Below are 22011 nucleotides of genomic sequence, written 5' to 3' on the forward strand. Positions count from 1 at the left end.
TTGAGAGGACCCAGGTCACAATGAAAGGAGATGTTAGAGGTGACAGGGTTGGGTCATGGCCAGCAGCTCCAGCCTCTTAAGCCAAGGTTCATGAGAGGAACCCCTGAGACCTGGTGTCAGGCCTGTTCTCTCTCAGTATATGCCCTGGGAAAAGGACTAATGTCCCTTTTCACAAAGGCTGGTGGGAGATCACCAAAGACACCTTGAGACCTTGCCATCAAGTATAGCACTCAAAAAGTACAGTATTTTTAAACTTTATGCAGTGGAATGGTCTTTTAAAAAAATAGTTTTTTTTTGTTTTGTTTTTTTGTTTTGTTTTTTTTTAACTAATGTATAAATTCAATCTAGAAAACCAGAGATGGGCCACTGTGATTGAAGGCGGGCAAGGGTAGCCTGAGCCTCCTCCAGAGCAAAGCTTGAATGAAAGCCACTTATCCACTAGGTTGGCACTTACCGGGAGAAGTGCAAGGGATGCCAAGATGTCTAAGGCTTTGACTTTGGGTTGGAAAGAACCAGGTGAGATTCTAGGGGATTCACTCTTGAGTTAGTCGGCCTCCGGCAGGGCTCAGAATTCCAGGCCTGCCACATGTATTGGGTGCTGCTGGCAGGTCTATGTGAGCTGAGCATCACTAGCCGCACCCTGGTTCCAGCCAGGCCCCAAGAGCTTGACCTCACAAGATAAAAAACATTTTCACCATCTTACATTTTGTGAATTTAATTCTATTAAGGTAAGGCTTACTACATTCAAAACTCCAACCTCCTCCCTTTTTTTCTCGCCCTTTAACAAGGCACCAACCGGTTTTCTTTACTAACAAAATGTCAGTGTTCAAGTTCAGTCTTGGTGCCAGATCGATGGCAGATGTCAAGGGCTGGCCGGGATGGCTTACATTGATATCACTGCAAGTATGTCCTTCTCATAGATGTCAGGGATGTCACCTACCGGCGAGTTGATCATGCGCACGGTGTTGTTACTAAACAGCTTGAATTCGTAATTGATGAGCTGTTCCCAAAAGCCGCTGTTGGGCCGGATGATGGGGCGGCGCGACTTGGTCCATGTATGGGCGTCCAGCAGCGACATGGAGTGGTATTTCATGAGGTACGCAAGGCAGAGTGAGGCAGAACGGCTCACTCCAGCCACGCAATGCAGCAGCGTGCGGCCCTGCCTCATATCCACGCTGTGGATAAGATCAGCAATGGGGTCAAAAAAGTCGCAGAGACGAGAGTCACGAGCATCGGTAACAGGCACCTTTACGTACTGAATGCCCTCAAAGAACACGTTGACCACTTCCACCGAGGCATTGACAATGGCGGTGATGCGATTGCTGGACAGAAGGATTTTGTTGTTGGCAGCCACACCATTGCTGAGAAACAAGCTGCTGGTTATTTGGGAGAAGCTGGAGATGGAGGGCTGCTGGAGACCCTGAGATGATGAAAAGGACGCGGATGCTGTCATCGAGGCGGCTGGTCCGAGGTCTCTCTATGCTGGTTCAGGGCACAACCCTTACCAAGCTAGTTCAGGATAGCAGCCGCGCCGCGAAGTCTCAGGCTAGGTGTTGGAGAAAGAGGACCGGCCATCGGTCACCACCCTCTTCCTGTCTCCTCCCACCACTCCCATCTGGGCGTCACAATCCCGGACAGATAGCCCTGCGGCTCTGGTTTCCATGGCAATGGCCGCTTGCCGAAAGGAGGACAAGGCCTCTAAGCAGGGTCTTCAGAGACACCCCAGTCTGTTTTATTTTTATCTTTCTTCATAGTCATTTATTTTCCAAGGCCTAATTCTTATCTTTCTTGACTTTTAAAAATGTTCTGTTACAAGATATCTATTTTGTGTTTCAATTACTGGACCACATTAAACACAGTATTTATGAATACTTCTATTTCATCAGTGTTGCAGAACAGGGCTTACACTTTCCCTGCAAAATAGCAACATCACATTCTAAGTTGGGGAACAGCATTTGGCTCATGTGATACGCTAATCTCTATAAAACTGGAGCGAGATATGGGATTTGGCTGGGCTTGGTGGTCTGGCCTGATACTTCTTTGTTGATTGCAACCATAAAATTATTTTCCTGCTTACAAACACATCAGGGCTGGTTGTAAGGGAGCATTGCTAACTGATATATAACCCTTTATCTTGAAGTTGGCCTGTAGTGGACAGTTGTGACTAATTTAGCTGTGTCATAGTCCGTTTGTACATACAGCTCAAATGACTTATTGTATGAGTCTACTTTATTACCTGAAACAATAGTTCAAATTATTTTGTTTACTTTCTTCAAAAAGAATGCCCGCATGCTTTGTGAACTACAAATCACTTTGACCACTACCGATGCTGTCTTCCCAGTAATATTACACATTCTGGAACAAGTTAATGCTACATGGTAATTGGGCCAAAAATTGAGACAGGCTTGCTCTGTCACCCAGGCTGGAGAGGCCCAGGCCTCTGCCTCCTGAGTTCAAGTGATTCTTGTGCCTCAGCCGACCAAGCAGCTGGGATTACAAGAGTGCGCCACCACACCCGACTAATTTTTGTGTTTTTAGTAGAGACAGGATTTCACCATGTTGGCCAGGCTGGTCTCAAACTCCTGACCTCAGGTGATCCTCCCACCTCGGCTTCCCAAAGTGCTGGGATTCCATGCACAAGCCACCGCACCCAGCCCCAAAATTAATTTCTCAAATGCAACCTGACATTTGCATTTCCTTCCAGCTAAGATTTTTATAGAATTTGGCTGAAAATTGAAAAGAACTATAGCCTAAAACTAACAAATTGTTTCGCAGAGCAGCCAATTGACTCATACACTTTGCTCTCATTCCATCATCATTTTGGTATGTGTTCAAAGGTGTGCTGTGATTATGAACAAAGATGAAGTAGATATCAGGCTGCTTATGATGGTCAAGGAAACGATAACCTCAAAACACAACACGTTTCTTTTTCTCAGTTGTCATAATCAAATTATTTTGCATTACTTAAATTGTCAGTCCCCACAAATCTATCTGAAAGAAAATAGAACACAAATACTAAATAAATATGAAAACTGTCTGTTGGGGACAGCTCAACCTGGCTAAGGGAGAAGCTTTGTAATCTATGTAGTAATGTGGAGGCCCTAAACTAGTATTGGTGTCTAGTTATTTCATAAGTATACACTTCTTAAACTTTAAAACTATAGAAAAATTAACAAAATAATTTCAGACACTATTTTCTTTTCTTTTTTTTCTTTTTTTTTTTTTGAGACAGGGTTTTGCTCTTGTTGCCCAGGCTGGAGTGCAGTGGTGCAATCTCAGCTCACCACAACCTCCGCCTCCCAGGTTCAAGCCATTCTCCTGCCTCAGTCTCATGAGTAGCTGGGATTACAGGCTCGCGCCACCATGCCCAGCTAATTTTTTTGTATTTCTAGTAGAGATGGGGTTTCACCGTGTTGGCCAGGCTGGTCTCAAACTCCTGACCTCAGGTGATCCACCTGCCTCAGCCTCCCAAAGTGCAGGGAATACAGGCATGAGCCACCGCACCCGGCCACAGACACTATTTTCAAAGACAAGCATGACCCATATTAAATAGATTCATTTATTTATTCTTCATATTCTGTGACACCTCTTAGTCTGAGGGATGTTGGATGTTTTAAAATTCCACTATGGAACTTTTCCTGAATAGATAACATTTTCTCCCCTTGAGTTTGGAAGCAGGTCACTTTCAGATCCACTTGTCTCTACTTTTCCTTTTTTTTTTAAACACACTGATGGAGGCAATTTTCCTTGTTATTTAGTGAAGAAAATGTGCAATGGACTTGCCCAAGAACACACTATCTTTCCACCGATGGGAAAACACCCTGGATGTTAAGAATTAGTTAATGTTAGGCCGGGCACGGTGGCTCAAGCCTGTAATCCCAGCACTTTGGGAGGCCGAGACGGGCGGATCACGAGGTCAGGAGATCGAGACCGTCCTGGCTAACACGGTGAAACCCCGTCTCTACTAAAAACACAAAAAACTAGCCGGGCGAGGTGGTGGGCGCCTGTAGTCCCAGCTACTGGGGAGGCTGAGGCAGGAGAATGGCGTAAACCCGGGAGGCGGAGCTTGCAGTGAGCTGAGATCTGGCCACTGTACTCCAGCCTGGGTGACAGAGCGAGACTCCGTCTCAAAAAAAAAAAAAAAAGAATTAGTTAATGTTCAGATTTCTCAATTCAGTAGTCAAAGTCCTTTCTAATCTGATCTAAGCCTGCCTTTCAAATCTCATTCATTTATTCATCAGATTTTTATTAAGAATCTATATACTGTGTTAGGCATTTTCACCTATATAAACCCTCGGTTCTGACCAAACAAAGCAAATGCTTTTGGTAAATACAAAATGTACATTCCTGTTTCCTTATCTTTGCTCATGCTATTTCTCTCTCTTGAGAAGCCTGACTCCTCTCTGCTTCCTGAATTCTATCCAAGCTTCAAGACTCAGCTTGATTAATTTAGCAAGAGGATCAACTGAGCATCCAATCTGTGTCAGGTACGATCTTAGCAGTGTAGATCCATCACAATACAGGATCTGATTTCCAAGAGCTTATACTTTGGTCAGAGAGATAGATAACCTTGGAAGAGTCTAGAAGAGAGGGTACGATTCATTGTTTTAGGTGAGTGTTGGGGGGCCAGGGGCAGTAGGTGTATGTCATGGAAGGTTTAACAGAAAACGTGACTAGGAAGAGTCTTTTTGTTTTTATTACTTATTATTTATAGTGTCCAAGTTTGTGTTTTGAAAAATATCAAACCTACATAAAGGCTGCAAGAATAGAACAATGAGCATCTGTTTACCCTTCACCTATAGTTCTATTGTTAACATTTCACCACTTTTGTTTTATCTCTCTATTTTGATATACAAACACACAAGTTTATTTATTTGCTTGTTTCTTTTTGCTGAAACATTGAGAGTTTCTTGTAGATATAGCAACAATTTAGCCCTTCAGCACATATCTCCAAAGAACAAGTACATTCTCTTCCATAACCACAGTACAATGACCATACTCAGGAAATTCAGCATTGGCCCCATATTACTATCTAACATGTAGCCCATATTCAAATTTCACCAAGTCTCTTAATAATATTATTTATAGCTGTTTTTTTTTTTTCTTTTGATTCAGGATTGAATTAAGGATCACACAATGCATTTAGCCATCACGCTTCTTTAGCATGTTTAAATTTGGAGCTGTTGCTGAGTCTTTTGTTTTGGTCTTGCTGGACATTGGCACTTTTAAGAGTTCAGGCCGGTTTTGCAGAACATCTTTCAAAGTGTATTTGTTTGATTGTTCCCTCAGGATTAGATTCAGGTGAAATATTTTTTGCAAGAATACCACCAGAGTGTTGGATTCTCAGTACATCGTACCAGGGGGCATATGCTATTTGTTTGTTCCATTAATGATGATGAGAAATTTTTTCATTTCTCTTTCAATAGCTTTAGGGGTACTAGTGGTTTCGGGTTACATGGATGAATTGTATAATGGCCAAGTCTGAAATTTTAGTGCACCCATCACCTGAGTAGCGTACATTCTTCCCAATATGTAGTTTTTAAATATCTCCCCACCATCCTCCCCCATTCTGAATCTCCAATGTCCATTATACCAGTCTATATGCCTTTGTGTACCCATAGGTTAGCTCCCACTTATGAGGACATGTGACCAGGCATGGTGGCTCATGCCTGTAATCCCAGCATTTTGGGAGGCCAAGGTGGCTGGATCACCAGAGGTCAGGAGTTCGAGACCAGCTTGGCCAACATGGCGAAACCCCGTCTGTACTAAAAATACAACACTTAGCTGGGCATGGTGGTGTGCGCTTATACTCCCAGCTACTTGGGAGACTGAAGTGGAGGATAGCTTGAACTTGGGAGGATCGCTTGAACCTAGGAGGCGGAGGTTACAGTAAGCTGAGATCGTGCCACTGCAATCATGCCTGGGCTAGAGAGTGAGACTCCGTTTCAAAAAAAAAAAAAAAAAGTCAGAACATGCGATATTTGGTTTTCCATTCCTGAGTTACTTCACTTAGAATAATGTTCTCCAGTTCCATCCAGGTTGCTGCAAAAAACATCATTTTTTTCTTTTTTATAGCTGAGTAGTATTCCATGGTGTATATATATCACATTTTCTTTATCCACGTATCAGTTGATGGGCACTTAGTTTTGTTCCATGTCTTTGCATTTGCGAATTGTGCTGTAATAAATATATGCGTGTAGGTGTCTTTTTGATATAATTACTTCTTTTCCTTTGGGTAGATACACAGTAGTGGGATTGCTGGATCAAATGGTAGATCTACTTTTAGTTCTTTAAGGAATCTCCATACTGCTTTCCGTAAAGGTTGTACTAATTTACATTCCCCCTGCAGTGTTACCTTTTTACCACATACACACCAACATCTATTAAATTTTATTTACTTAATTTAATTTATTTATTTACTTTTGAGATGGAGTTTCGCTCTTGCCACCCGGGTTGGAGTGCAGTGGCACCATCTCAGCTCACTGTAACCTCTACCTCCTTGGTTCAAGCGATTCTCATGCCTCAGCCTCCTATGTAGCTGGGATTACAGGTGCGCACCACCAAGCCTGGCTAATTTTTGTATTTCTAGTAGAGATGGGGTTTCACCATGTTGGCCAGACTGGTCTCGAACTCCCAACCTCAGGTGATCCGCCCACCTCGGCCTCCCAAAGTGCTGGGCTTACAAGCATGAGCAACGGTGCCCAGCCTTTACTTTTTATTATTGGCCATTCTGCCTGGGGTAAGATGGCATTTTGTTGTGGTTTTGATTTACATTTCCCTGATGATTAGTGATGTTGAGCCTTTTTTCATGTTTGTTGAGCATTTGTATATCTTCTTTTGAGAAACATCTATTCATGTCATTTGCCCACTTTTTAATAAGATTATTTGTTTTTTGCCTGCTGATTTGTTTGAGTTCCTTGTAGATTCTGGATATTAGTCCTTTGTTGAATGCACAGTTTGCAAATATTTTCTCCCATTCTGTGAGTTGTCTGTTTACTCTGGCGATTGTTTCTTTTGCTGTGCAGAAGCTTTTACATTTAATTATGTCCCATTTGTTTATTTTTGTTTTGTTGCATTTGCTTTTGGGGTCTTAATCATGAATTCTTTGCCTACACCAATGTCCAGAAGAGTTTTCCTAGGTTTTCTTCTAGAATTTTTATGGCTTCAGGTCTTACATTTAAGTCTTTAATCGATCTTGAGTTGATTTTTGTACATGGTGAGAGAAATGAATCCAGTTTTCCCAACACCATTTACTGAATTGGGTGTCCTTTCCTCAGTTTATGTTTTTGTATGCTTTGTCAAAGATCAGTTGGTTGTAAGTATTTTGCTTTATTTCTGGGTTCGCCATTCTATTCCATTGGTCTATGTATCTACTTTCATACCAGTACCACCATAGCCTTGCAGTACAATTTGAAGTGTGGTAATGTGATGCCTCCAGATTTTTTCTTTTTGCTTCTGATTGCTTTGGCTATTTGGGCTTTTTTTTTTTGGTTCTATATGAATTTTAGGATCATTTTTTCTAATTCTGTGAAAAAATGATGTCAGCATTTTCATAGGAATTGCATTGAATTTATAGATTGCTTTGGGCAGTATGGTCATTTTCATGATACTGATTCTTCTGATTCATGAGCATGGGATATATTTGCATTTGTTTGTGTTATCTACAATTTCTTTCAGCAGTATTTTGCAGTTCGCCTTGTAGAGATATTTCACCTCCTTGGGTAAGTATATTCCTAAGTTGTTTGGGTTTTTTGTAGCTAGTGTAACAGCAATTGAGGTTTTTGTGTTTTGTTTTGTTTTTTTTAAGACAGAGTCTTGCTCTGTCGCCCGGGCTGGAATGCAATGGCGTGATCTCGGCTCACTGCAACCTCCACCTCCCAGGTTCAAGTGATTCTCCTGCTTCAGCCTCCCGAATAGCTGAGATTACAGGTGCCTATCACCACGCCCTGCTAATTTTTTGCATTTTTAGTAGAGACAGGGTTTCACTATGTTGGCCAGGCTGGTCTCCAACTCCTGACCTCATGTTCCGCCTGCCTTGGCCTCCCCAAATGCTGGGATTACAGGCGTGAGTCACTGTACCCAGTTGCAATTGAGTTCTTGATTTGATTTTCAGCTTGGTCATTGTTGGTGTATAGCAGTGGTTACTGATCTGTATACATTGATTTTGCAACCTGAGACTTGACTGAATTCATTTATCAAATCTACAAGTCTTTTGGAAGAGTCTTTAGGATTTTCTAGTTATACTACCTACCACATCATTGGCAAACAGAGAGTTTGACTTCCTCTTTTCCAATTTCTTTTCTTTTTTTTAGACAGAATCGCACTTTGTTGCCCAGGCTGGAGTGCAGTGGCATGATCTCAACTCACTGCAACCTCCACCTCCTGGGCTCAAGCAATTCTCTAGCCTTGCCTCCTGAGTAGTTGGGATTACAGGCATGTACCACCACGCCTTTTGTACTTTTAGTAGAAACAGGGTTTCACCGTGTTGGCCAGGCTGCTGTCAAACTCCTGACCTAAGGTGATCCACCTGCCTCGGCCTCCCAAACTGTTGGGATTACAGGCATGAGCCACCGTGCCCAGCTCTCTTTTCCAATTTGGATGCCCTTTATTTCTTTCTCTTGCCTGATTGCTCTGGCTAGGACTTCCAGTACTATGCCAAATAACAGTGGTGAAAGTGGACATCCTTGTCTTGTTCCTTTTCTCAGAGGGAATGCTTTCAACTTTTCCTCATTCAGTATGATGTTGGCTGTCAGTCTGTCATATATGGCTTTTATTATTTTGAGGTATGTTCTTTCTATGCCTAGTTTATTGAGGGTTTTTATCATAAAGGGATGCTGGATTTTATCAAATGCTTTTTTGCATCTATTGAGATGATCATATGGATTTTGTTTTTAATTCTGTTTATGTGATGAATCACATTTATTGACTTGCATATGTTGAACTATCTGTGTAAATGATGATCATTTTGACCACTTGGCTACGGTGGCATTAGCTAAGCTTCTCCAATGTGAATGCAATTTTTCCCCTTTGTATCAATAACTTTATTATTATTATTATTATTTTTTATTGAGACAGAGTCTCACTCTGTAGCCCAGACTAGAGTGCAGTGGCATGATCTCAGTTCACTGCGGACTCTGTCTCCCAGGTTCGAGCAATTCTCCCACCTCAGCCTCCTGAGTAGCTGGGATTACAGGTGCCTGTCACCACACCCAGCTAATTTTTAAATTTTTAGTAGAGACAGGATTTTGCCATGTTGATCAGGCTGGTTTTGAACTCCTGACCTCAAGTGATGCACCCACCTCAGCCTCTCAAAGTGCTGGGATTACAGGCGTGAGCCACCGCACCTGGACCTCTTTGTATCAATAATTAATAAGGAGTATGTGAGGTGGTGCTTTGAGTTTGTAGGATTATCTTTGGAATAGAACTTTGAAGAATGAAAAGGAGTTTTCCAGTCAAAGAGGAAAGGATATTCTAGACAGAAAGGGAAGCATATGCAAAGGTATATCAGTATGAATTAGTGTCAGAAGGACAAAGAACAACTCAGAATTGCTAGTGTATACAGAGTGAAGCTGTAGAAGTCATGGGAAGGATGGCTAGAGATCCCAGACGGCCTTTAAGCAGGTACTTAGGCTTGATCCTATAGGTCAGGTGACACACAAGTTTTTTTTTTTGTTTGTTTGTTTGCTTGTTTGTTTTTGAGACAGAATCTTGCTCTGTCACCCAGCCTCGAGTGCAGTGACACGATCTTGGCTCACTGCAACCTCTGCCTCCCGGGTTCAAGCAATTCTCTGCGTCAGCCTCCTGAATAGCTGGGATTACAGGCACACACCACCACACCCAGCTAATTTTTTTTTTTTTGTATTTTTAGTAGAGATGGGGTTTCACCACGTTAGCCAGGATGGTCTCGATCTCCGGACCTTGTGATCCGCCCGCCTCGGCCTCCCAAAGTGCTGAGATTACAAGCGTGAGCCACCGCGCCCAGCTCTAATGTTTGCATTTTTAGTAGAGACGGGGTTTCACCATCTTGGCCAGGCTGGTCTTGAACTCCTGACCTCGTGATCCACCCACCTTGGCCTCCCAAAGTGCTGGGATTACACGTGTGAGCCACCCCACCTGGTGACACACAAGTATTTTATGCAGGGAAATGGCATCATCAGAATAGAATTTTAGGAAGCTCACTGACAGCTATATGGATGAATTTGTAGAGAGAAGGGACGAAGTGGTAAGAATGGCAATACTAGAGGGAGTGAGAACTATTGCAGTAGTCTAGGTGAGCAATGAGATACATCTATTACAGACTCTTTCCTGACATGGAAGCTAGATCAAATCCAAATATATTTCATCTAATCAAATGTACTCATGGACTAGGCCACATAAGAGGATGGAATACCAAACTTCCTATGGATCAGGCTCTGGAGAGTTTGACGTCCTGAAAGGAGGAGAGTTAAGGCAAGAGGTTGAGGTTGCAGGTAATATATTTAAATTGGAGGGTGGCAGTAGGGAGAACACCTGAAGGCGTATAGGGTGAGGGCACAGGAGAGCCATGTAACTAAAGGGAGTTGCATGTTATGCTGTCCAACAGACAAGTAAAATGGGAGTTTCCCAGCAGAAGGCCCTGAGGCAGAGGTGGCAGTTGGCCTCCCTGAGTAATAATGAGCAAGGGAGAGTTATGTGTGAATTTCAGATGTGGGGCTGGGTCAGTTGCAACACAATATACAGCCGGCAGGAAGCCAGCTCCTCTAGGACTTGTTGCTGGGCTCAGCCTGGTCCTTGGTTTATGGACGGTGAGTGGGGAGACAGATGGATATGAATATGAAAGTCTTTAAATAACACCCTCTAGTCCTGAATACAAATAACATGAGAAAATGATTGTTGCTTATTTGTTAGGTGAAAAAAAAAAAACAGTTTATAAGAAACTAGATACATTTTTGTAAAGGCAAAATATATATGTGTGGGTATTCGTCATTACATGTACATATCATATATATTAAACACCTATTTATGAATCCTATTTATGGAAATATTAGGTATCTGAAGCAGCTCTAGTTATGGAGTAAGAATTCAATTTGTTAAAGTTTTTTTCATTGTCGGTTTTAACCATAATCTGTATGAATAATTCATATTAAGACAGACTTTTATTTATTTATATTGACAAATGACAAATTGAGCTGGGCATGGTAGGTAACACAGGGAGACCCGTCTCTACAAAAGACTTTTTAAAACATTTTTAAAAGGCCGCGCGCGGTGGCTCACTCCTGTAATTCCAGCACTTTGGGAGGCCGAGGCAGGTGGATCACCTGAGGTTGGGAGTTGGAGACCAGCCTGACCAACATAGAGAAACCCTGTCTCTACTAAAAATACAAAAATTAGCTGGGCGTGGTGGTGCATGCCTGTAATCCCAGCTACTCGAGAGGCTGAGGCAGGAGAATCACTTGAACCCCGAAGGCGGATGTTGCAGTGCGCCGAAATCTCGCCATTGCATTCCAGTCTGGGCAACAAGAGAGAAACTCCGTCTCAATAAATAAATAAATAAATAAATAAATAAATAAATAATAAAAAAAAAATTAGCTGAGTGTGGTGGCATGCACCTGTGGTCCCAGCTACTTTGGGAGGCTCAGGTGGGAGGATTGCTTGAGCCCAGGAGGTCGAGGCTCCCATGAGCCATGATCATGCCACCACACTCCAGCCTGGGTGAAAGAGCGAGACTGTCTCAAAAAAAACCCCACACCCAGCAATTTGGGAGGTAGACACGGGCGGATCACTTGAGGAAGGGGTTCCAGACTAGCCTGGCCAAAATGGTGAAACCCTGTCTCTACTAAAAATACAAAAATTAGCTGGGCGTGGTTGTGGACGCCTGTAATCCCAGCTATTTGGGAGGTTGAGGCAGGAGAATTGCTTGAACTCGGGAGGCGGAGGTTGCAGTGAGCCATGATAGCGCCACTGCACTCCAGCCTGGGCAACACAGTCCATCTCAAAACGAACAAACAAACAAACCAAAAAACAAAAACAAAACCCACAAAAAAACAAATGACAAATTGTATATATTTATGCTGTATAACATTGTTGCGATATGTATAAACACTGTGGAATGATTAAAGCATGCTAATTAACATATCTGTCACCTCACATATTTTTGTGAATGCTAGATACTATTTAGTGTTATATTTGACTGGTAGGATTCAAGGAAATCCTCCTTTTTTGTCACTTGTCTCTATTTTCAAATTTTCTTTTCTTTCTTCTTCTTCTTCTTCTTTTTTTTTTTTTTTGAGAAGGAGTTTCGCTTTTGTTACCCAGGCTGGAGTGCAATGGCACGATCTCGGCTCATCGCAACCTCCGCCTCCCAGGTTCAAACGATTCTCCTGCCTTAGCCTCCCGGCTAGCTGGGATTACAGGCAGGCGCCATCACCGTCCTGCTAGTTTTGTATTTTTAGTAGAGACGGGGTTTCTCTGTGTTGGTCAGGCTGGTCTCAAACTTCTGACCTCAAATGATCCGCCCACCTCGGCCTCCCAAAGTGCTGGGATTACAGGGGTGAGCCACCGCGTGCAGCCCTTACATTTTCAAATTTTCTAAAATAATGTGTGCTATTTTGTAATGAGAAAAAAGAAAGAATCCAAGTGTTCTTAAACGTTATCAACAAATACCCTTTTCTTTTTTGCCAATAAAATTAACAAAGTTGGGCCGGGTGTTGCGGCTTACATCTGTAATCCCATCACCTTGGGAGGCCGAGGCAAGCTGATCACCTAAGTTCAGGAGTTCGAGACCAGCCTGGGCAACATGGCAAAACCCCATCTCTACTAAAAATACAAAAATTAGTCAGACATGGGCACCCCTCCCCATGCCGTGCTATAATCCCAGCTACTCTGCAGGCTGAGGCAGGAGAAACGCTTGAACCCGGGAGGTGGCAGTTGCAGTGAGCTGAGATCACACCACTGCACTGCAGCCTGGGCAACAGAGTGAGACTCTGTCTCAAATAAAATAAAATAAAATTAGCAAAGTTGAAAAACTGATCATACATGGTGGTGACAAGAATTCAGAGAAATGGGTACTCTCATGCACTGTCAGATTTGGAGGTGGGATACAGCAACACTGGCCAAACCATGTGGTGATCATAGAAATCAACAAAAACTCTTATGGCCTTGGTGGGAGAATAAGGAGGGTACTACCAATTTGGCAATATCCAGTAAACTGACAGTGCACATACTCTATCCCCCAGCAGCTCCACCCCAGGTAGAAACTCTTGCTCATATACACGAGAAAACATTTACAGGAATGTTTATAGCAATGTTGCCTATAATAGTGAAAAAATGGGCCGGGCACAGTGGCTCACACCTGTAATCCCAACACTTTGGGAGGCCGAGGGGGGTGGATCACAAGGTCAGGAGATGGAGACCATCCTGGCTAACACGGTGAAAGCCCGTCTCTACTAAAAATACAAAAAAAAAAAAAAAAAAAAAAAAAATAGCCGGGAGTAGTGGCACACACCTGTAATGGCACGCGCCTGTAATTTCACCTACTTGGGAGGGTGAGGCAGGAGAATCGCTTGAACCGGGAGGCGGAGGTTGCAGTGAGCCTAGATCGTGCACTGCACTCCAGCCTGAGTGACAAGAGCAAGAAACCGTTTCAAAAAAAAAAAAAAAAAAGAAGTGAAAAAATGGAAACAATATAAACGTTCACCAAGAAGAAAAGAAAATTAAAATTTGATGGCATAGTCATATAATTAACACCACACAAACAGCTATGAAAATAAATGAACTAGAGCTACATGTGTAAACCTGTAAGCCTCAAAAGTGAAATGCTGTAGAAAAAGAGCAAATCACAGGAGAATATGTGCAGTAAGAAGTTTAAAGACAAGAAGAACAGTACTATATATTGTTTATGCATGCATATGCATATACATGTATTATATATAGCAAAAGTTAAAAACCCTGCATAGGTCTGAGAAATACCAAATTGCAGATATGATTCCTCTAGGGAAAGATGGGCTCTGGGAGGGCTAGATAAGATGTTTCAATATGTCTTAATACTTTATTTCATTAAGAAAATAGATCTAAAGCAAATATGGCAAAATGTTAAGGCCTGACAAACTGCATGTTGGGTATATAGGTATTTATTACAATATCCAGTAGACTGTTAGGATTGCTTGAAACATTTCTTAATAAAAAGGAATGGGGAAAAATGTACATAAGCTCTGAGCTAGCAATTTCTCTGCTGGTAATTTATTTATTGTAGGGAAATCCTTACAAATGTGTACAAGAGATTTACCTACCAACACCTTTATTGTAAGTATTATTTATGATATAAAAAATTGGAAAAAACCTAATCCGGCAATAAGGGCTTGTTTAACTATATTACAACACCTCCATATGGTAAAATATAATGCAGATCTTAAAATGATAACCCAGAAGAATGTTTATGGATACAAAGAAAAATTCACAATATTTTGTTAATAAAAATACTATAAAAGAGTTTAATCTCAATTTATAAAATAAAGTAATATCTATCTATATATGTAGATTCATGAATAGAAGAAAGCAAAGAAGGAAATACACAAAAATGTCCACGATCATTTTCTCTGAGCAGTGTTATTGTTGAAACTTTATAGTTTCTGGATTTTTCCCACATATATGTAATAGATATGTAACAGTTTACAATTAGAAAACTATGTTTTAAAAAGATATCAATAAGATGGTTTTGGTGGGAGATAATATAGAATTAGACAAAAAAGCAGCAACTGCAGGATGAAGAAAAAAGAGACAAAATCAAGAGTGTTGAAGAAGGTATAATCGACAAGAATTTCTAACAGATTAAGAAGGGAGGGGAAAGTGGAAATATCATGATCACTTGCTGGTTTCTGACTTGGGCACCTGGGCAGCTAATGATACCATTCCCTGAAATAAGAAATGCACAAGGGAGATCAGATCCAGCATGAAAGATGAACGAGGAGTACAATTTGGAAGAGGATGAAATTGAAAGGCCCTAGGACATTGTGGCAAACAGTGTGGAGCTCCTATCCTGTATTCACTCCCTCCTGTCTAACTTTTAACAGGAGTCCCTTGCCAATGACTGGTTTAGAAATGGGCAACTAACCAACATCTGGCAAATGGTATGCTAGAGGAAGTCTACTGGAAGTTCCTGGGAAAGGTTTCCTGGTTCCTAAGAAAAAGACAATAGTACTAGATGCCCCTCTTTCCTCCTCTGAACATGTCATTTCTGGGTGTGATACCCAGATCTTGGTAGCTATCCTGCAGCCCTGTGGCGAGGTAACCTGAGGGCAAAGCCAGCAGAAGGGAGGGATGGGAAGAACATGTGTCCTTGACAGTGTTGACGGAATTATTTATTAACTAACCCCAGAACTTGCTTATCTCTAGACTCTTTGTTATGGGAGATAATAAACCCTTATTGCTTATGCGTTTTGAGTCAGGATGTTCTGTCGCTTGCAACATTTATCTGAAGTAATATGGGCAATTCTGTGGAGATGTCCAGAGGTAGAACAAAGGCTTTTGAGAGGAAGACTTGCCTGAAGTCAAAAGTAGCAAAGTCTTAATCCTATTGACAACCTGGGATAAGTTGTTTGGTGAATTTTATTTTACTTCATTTTGAGACAGGATCACCCAAGCTGGAGTGTAGTGGTGCAATCACAGATCATTGCAGCCTCGACCTCCCAGACTCAAGCGATCCACCTCACTCTCCCTCGCAGCTGGGACTACAGGCACATGCCACCACACCCGGATAATTTTTGTATATTTTGTAGAGATGGGGTTTTGCCATGCTGCCCAGGCTGGTCTTGAACTCCTGGGCTCAAGCGATCTTCCAGTCCCAGCCTCCCAAAGTGCTGGGGTAACAGGCATGAGCCACTGCCCTGGCCTGTTTGGTGTTTTTAAATTGTCTTAAAATTGGAAATTTAAAGCAATTCTATAACATTATATGTTATATTTTATTTATGTAAGTGTATGTTTATTTTATTTATTTATTTATTTATTTATTTATTTATTTATTTATTTTATTTTTTTATTTTTTGAGATGGAGTCTCTCTCTGTCGCCCAGGCTGGAGTGCAGTGGCCGGATCCCAGCTCACTGCAAGCTCCACCTCCCGGGTTTACGCCATTCTCCTTCCTCAGCCTCCCGAGGAGCTGGGACTACAGGCGCCCGCCACCTCGCCCGGCTAATTTTTTTTTTGTATTTTTTAGTAGAAACGGGGTTTCACCATGTTAGCCAGGATGGTCTCGATCTCCTGACCTTGTGATCCGCCCATCTCGGCCTCCCAAAGTGCTGGGATTACAGGCTTGAGCCACCGCGCCCGGCCCTATTTTATTTTATTTTTTGAGACAAAGTTTCACTCTTGTTGCCCAGGCTGCAGTACAGTGGTGCAATCTCGGCTCACTGCAACCTCCACCTCCTGGGTTCAAGTGATTCTCCTGCCTCAGCCTCCCAAGTAGCTGGGATTACAGGTGCACGTCATCATGCCCAGTTGCTTTTGTATTTTTAGTAGAGGTGGGGTTTCACCATGTTGGTCAGGCTGCTCTCGAACTCCTGACCTCAGGTGATCCATCTGCCTTGGTCTCCCAAAGTGCTGGGATTACAGACATGAGCCACTGAGCCCGGTTGCTTATTTTATTATAAGTATATTTTATTTGTATGAGTATATGCTTATTTTTAATCTAATAATACTGAAGTTTAGGCCAGTCGAAGTGACTCATGCCTGTAATCCCAGCACACTGGGAGGCCGAGGCAGGCAGATCACAGGAGGCCAGGAGTTCGAGACCTGCCTGGCCAACATGGTGAAACCCCTTCTCTACTGAAAATACAAAAATTAGCCGAGCATGGTGGTGCGTGCCTATAATCCCAGCTACTTGGGAGGCTGAGGCAGGAGAATCACTTGAACCCAGGAAGCAGAGTTTGAAGTGAGCCGAGATCATGCCACTGCACTCTAGCCTGGGCAACAGAGCGAGACTTCATCTCAAAAAATAAAAAATTATATATATATGTAAGTTTATAGGGTAAAAAGTGAAATTCTCACTTTCATTCTCCCACTAATTCCATTTTTTTACTCAGGAGCAATTAACTGCTGATAATAATAAGATGAGTTTTCCTTCAGATGTTTTACTGAGCATTTTGCGCGCGCACACACACACACACATTTTTACTAAAATTGGAAGGAATATTTAAGATGGTCTAAAGTTTTGGACTTGGCAGTCCTGTGGAAGGAAAAAGAAAAAAAAGATGGTCTAAGGTAAAACATAGGTCATGGAGCATACCTGAAATTCATGGTAGAGAGCACTGGTACCTCAAAAAATTAAAGCAGTCATCTTTCAGAAGAGCCAGAATAATATGTCAGTGGGCCTGTGAGAAATGGGCTAGACAAGAAAGACATACATATGTATTAACAGAGTGTGTTTAGAGAGAACAAAGATATTAAAGTCAGAAGTCTCAGAGATAGACCCTTCAATTTTCAGGCATTGATTAATGACAGAGCTTCTCGTGTGGGCAATTCAATGCAGCATGCTTTGAGATGAGTCATTTTGGATCATGCGCCAAGATTCTCCATGATGTGTAGCAGTAGCAGGGATTCATTTGTGTAAGGATGAGTAATCACTTAAGGATTGTATAAGGATGGGTAATGCTGAGGAAATTAAGGAGTATCATATTTATAAAATCACACTATATAGGTTAGTCTAAAATTATTTGAATTTAACAATATATCTTGGAGATCTGTTCATGTTGAACTCATTTTTTTCACAGGCTGTGTGGTATTTCATAGTATGAATGTACTGTACATTATTTAACCATTACCACTTTGATTGATATTTGAGATATTTTCAGTTATTTATTATTACCAACAATGATGTAATAAACATCCTTGCACATGTACTTTTGTACATATGTTCCAGTGTGGTAGATTCCTAGATGTAAAATTTCTGGGTCAAAGGGTATGTATACTTTATATTTCAATTATCATTTAGAATTGCTCACCAAAAAGCCCGTATCAATTGGTATTTCTACCAAAAGTATGTAAGAGCATACATCTTCATACCTTCCTTGACCTTGTACACTATCAATCCTTTTCATTTTCACCAATTTACTTTATTCTTCTTATTTTTTGAGACGGAGTCTCGCTCTGTCACCAGGCTGGAGTGCAGTGGCACAATTTCGGCTCACTGCAACCTCCGCCTCATGGGTTCAAACGATTCTCCTGTCTCAGCCTCCTGACTAGCTGGGATTACAGCCACAAGATGCCACGCCAGGCTCATTTTTTGTATTTTAGTAGAGACGGGATTTCACCATGTTGCCTAGGCTGGGTTACACCGTGTTGCCCAAGCTGGTCTCACGCTCCTGAACTCAGGCAATCCACCTGCCTTAGCCTCCCCAAGTCCTGGGATTACAGGCGTGAGCCAACGTGCCCAGCCCATTTTCACCAATTTAGTGGGGGAAAATGATACCTCATTCTTTTAATTTTCATTTTGCTGATTATATATTACTAAATTAGAGCTTATTTTTATTTTTATTTTATTATTATTATTTTTTGAGATGGAGTCTTGCTCTGTCGCCCAGGCTGGAGTGCAGTAGCACGATTTCACTGCAACCTCTGCCTCCCCTGTGCAAGCCATTCTCTTACCTCATCCTCAGCCTCCTAAGTAGCTGGGATTACAGGCATGTGCCACCACACCTGGCTAATTTTTTGTATTTTTAGGAGAGACGGAGTTTCATCATGTTGGCCAGGATAGTCTCAAACTCCTGACCTCAAGTGATCTGCCCGCCTCGGCCTCCCAAAGTGCTGGGATTAGAGGTGTGAGCCACTGCTCCTGGCCTAGAGCTTATTTTTATAAATTCATTCCTCAATATCCATGAAGAATTGGTTCCAGGACCCACACAGATACCAAAATTTATGAGTGCCTAAGTCCTTATATATAAAATGCTGTATTTGTTGCATATAACCTACATACATCCTCCTGAGTCCTTCAAATCATCTTTAGATTACTTATAATAAAATGTAAATACTATGTAAATGGCTTTTATATACTAGTTAAAAATTGTATTTCTTATTGTACTGTTTTATTTATTTATTTATTTAGAGACTCTCGCTCTGTCGCCCAGGCTGGAGTACAGTGGTGCCATCTCAGCTCACTGCAATCTCCGCCTCCCGGGTTCACGCCATTCTCCTGCCTCAGCCTCCTGAGTAGCAGGGACTACAGGTGCCCGCCACCACTCCCAGCTAGTTCGTTTTTCTTTGTATTTTTAGTAGAGACGGGGTTTCACCGTGTTAGGTTTTTTTTCTGAATATTTTAAATCCTCGGTTGATTGAATCCATGTATGGATGAAATCTCAGATGTGAAACCCATGGATATGGACATGGATATAGAGGGTCAGCTGTACCGTATATGCATTCATCATTTATATATCCTCTCTTCTGAGTTGCTGGTTAATATCTCTTGTTCATTTTTTCTCTAGATTTTTAAAATTAATAACCTATAGGAACTGTTATAGCAGTGAGATTTTAATCTTTTGTGTATTGTATGTTTTAAACATATTTTTTCCTAATCTGTTGTTCTTGTTTTTCAATTTTATTTTTAGTCTCTTTTGCCATATATAAATGTAAAATTATGTTGCTTAATCTGTAAATCTTTTTTTCTTTGCAGCTTCTGGATTTTTGATTTCCAAAACCAAGATTTAAATAAAGGCATTCTTTTTATTTACTTCCAGTATTATTATTATTATTATTATTATTATTATTATTTTTTGAGACACAGTTTCACTCTGTCACCTAGGCTGAAATGCAGTGGCGCAATCTTGGCTCACTGCAACCTCTGCCTCCCAGGTTTAAGCGATTCGCCTGCCTCAGCCTCAGGAGTAGCTAGGATTGCAGGCGCCGGCCATCACGGCCAGCTAATTTTTGTATTTTTAGTAGAGAGGAGGTTTCACTATATTGCCCAGGCTGGTCTTGAACTCCTGACCTCAAGTGATCCACCTCCCTCGGGCTCTCAAAGTGCTGAGATTACAGGTGTGAGCCACCGCATCCAGCCTACTTCCAGTATTTTACAGTTTTGTTTTCCATGTTTACAATTTTTTCCCTCAAAAAGAAACTTTTTTTTTGTGGAAGATTTCAAACATACGAAAGTAGAGAAAACAGTATAATTAATCGCCATATATATCCATTACCTAACCAACAACTATGAACTCATTCCCAATCTCGTTTCATCTGTACCTCCCTGCCCGACTCCTATATTAATTTGAAGCAAATCCCAGGCATATTATTTCATTTGTAAATGTTTTAGTATGTTTCTCTAAAAGATAAAGATGCTTTGAATAAAAACCATATACCATTACTGTACCTAAAAATGCCTAAAATGCCTTTTTGTCACATACAAAATCCACATATCTATATCATTCTACTTTTTAACTTTATATTTTGTTTCTTTGCTATTTTGTTTCTCTTCTCAAAAATTAAAAAGGAAAGAAAATGTTGGAGCTACAGTACTCCATCTCTGCTCCTCCTCTCCCTCGATATGAGTTTACAGAGTAAAAAGTGAAGGGCTCCCCTAACGAATCCATTGCTTTTCTCAGAGGCAAATTAGTACTGATAATGTAAGTTTCCTTTCAGATTTTATACTGAACATTTACACACACACATATTTTTGCCAAAATTGGAGGGAATGTTTAAGATGGTTTTTGGTAAAACAGAGACCATAAACCACCATCTTAAAGTTAGTAGTTTACACACACACAAAAGCAACATATTCTTTGGCTATTTATTTATTTATTTATTTTATTTTTTGAGACAGAGTCTCACTGTCACCCAGGCCAGAGTGCATTGGTGAGCTCGGCTCACTGCAGCCTCCGCCTCCTGGGTTCAAGTGATTCTCCTGTCTCAGCCTCCCAAGTAGCTGGCATTACAGGTGCCCGCCACCACACCATGCTAATTTTTTGTATTTTTAGTAGAGATGGGGTTTCACCATGTTGGCCAGGCTGGTTTTGAACTTCTGACTTCAAGTGAATCCTCCCACTTTGGCCTCCCAAAGTGCTGAAATTGCAGGCATGAGTCACTGCGCCCAGCCTATTTATTTTTTTAAAAAAAATTTTACTAATTCATTTATTTATTTATTACTATGGTGAAATGTACATAACAAAATTTACCATTGCAATCATTTTCATGTGTACAATTCAGTGGTATTAAGTACATTCACATTGTTGTGTAACTATCACCATCTATTACCAGAACTTTTTCACCATCCCAAACTGAAACTCTGTCCCTATTAAACGATGACTCCTGGCCAGGCATGGTGGCTCACGCCTGTAATCCCAGCACTTTGGGAGGCTGAGGTGGGTGGATCACGAGGTCAGGAGTTTGAGACCAGCCTGGCCAATAGGGTGAAACCCCGTTTCTACTAAAAATACAAAAATTAGCCAGGCGTGGTCGTGCGTACCTGTAGTCTCAGCTACTTGGGAGGCTGAGGCAGAAGAATCACTTGAACCCGGGAAGCGGAGGTTGCAGTGAGCCAAGATTGTGCCACTGACTGGGTGACAGAGCAAGACTCTGTCTAAAAAAAAAAAAAAGAAAATAAAAGAGGTTTAATTGACTTACAGTTCTGGAGGGCTCAGGAGGCCTCAGGAAATGTACAATCATGGCAGAAGGGGAAGCAAACACGTCCTTTTTCACATGGCAGCATGAGAGAGAGGAATGAGCAAAAAGGGGAAAAGTCCCTTATAAAACCATCAGATCTTGTGAGACCTCACTCACTATCATGAGAACAGCAGCATGCGGGTAACCACCACCCTCATGATTCAATTACCTCCCACCAGGTCCCTCCCACAACATGTGGGGATTTTGGGAACTATAATTCAAGATGAGATTTGGGTCAGGACACAGCCAAACTATACCATTCCACCCTGGCCCCTCCCAAATCTCATGTCCTCACATTCCAAAACACAATCATGCCCTTCCAACAGTCCCCCAAAGTCTTAACTCATTCCAGCATTAACTCCAAGTCCAAAGTCTCATCTGAGACAAGGCAAGT

The 22011-nt window shown here is 41.6% G+C and overlaps 1 protein-coding gene across 1 annotated transcript; it reads right to left on the minus strand.

Annotated features, from left to right (window-relative positions):
* Window positions 1-625: 625 nt before the first annotated feature.
* On the minus strand, window positions 626-1565 carry DUSP21 (dual specificity phosphatase 21). The gene has a single exon (XM_007991461.3). The coding sequence runs from the start codon at window positions 1451-1453 to the stop codon at window positions 884-886; it is 570 nt and encodes a 189-aa protein (XP_007989652.1). The 5' UTR covers window positions 1454-1565; the 3' UTR covers window positions 626-883.
* Window positions 1566-22011: the final 20446 nt, after the last annotated feature.

Source organism: Chlorocebus sabaeus, chromosome X (genome assembly GCF_047675955.1).
Source record: "Chlorocebus sabaeus isolate Y175 chromosome X, mChlSab1.0.hap1, whole genome shotgun sequence".
Classification (NCBI taxonomy): Eukaryota; Metazoa; Chordata; class Mammalia; order Primates; family Cercopithecidae; genus Chlorocebus; species Chlorocebus sabaeus.

Bases quoted from the DNA above. Each gene is read 5' to 3' on its own strand.
- DUSP21 (XM_007991461.3), bottom strand. From the start codon at position 1,453: ATGACAGCATCCGCGTCCTTTTCATCATCTCAGGGTCTCCAGCAGCCC.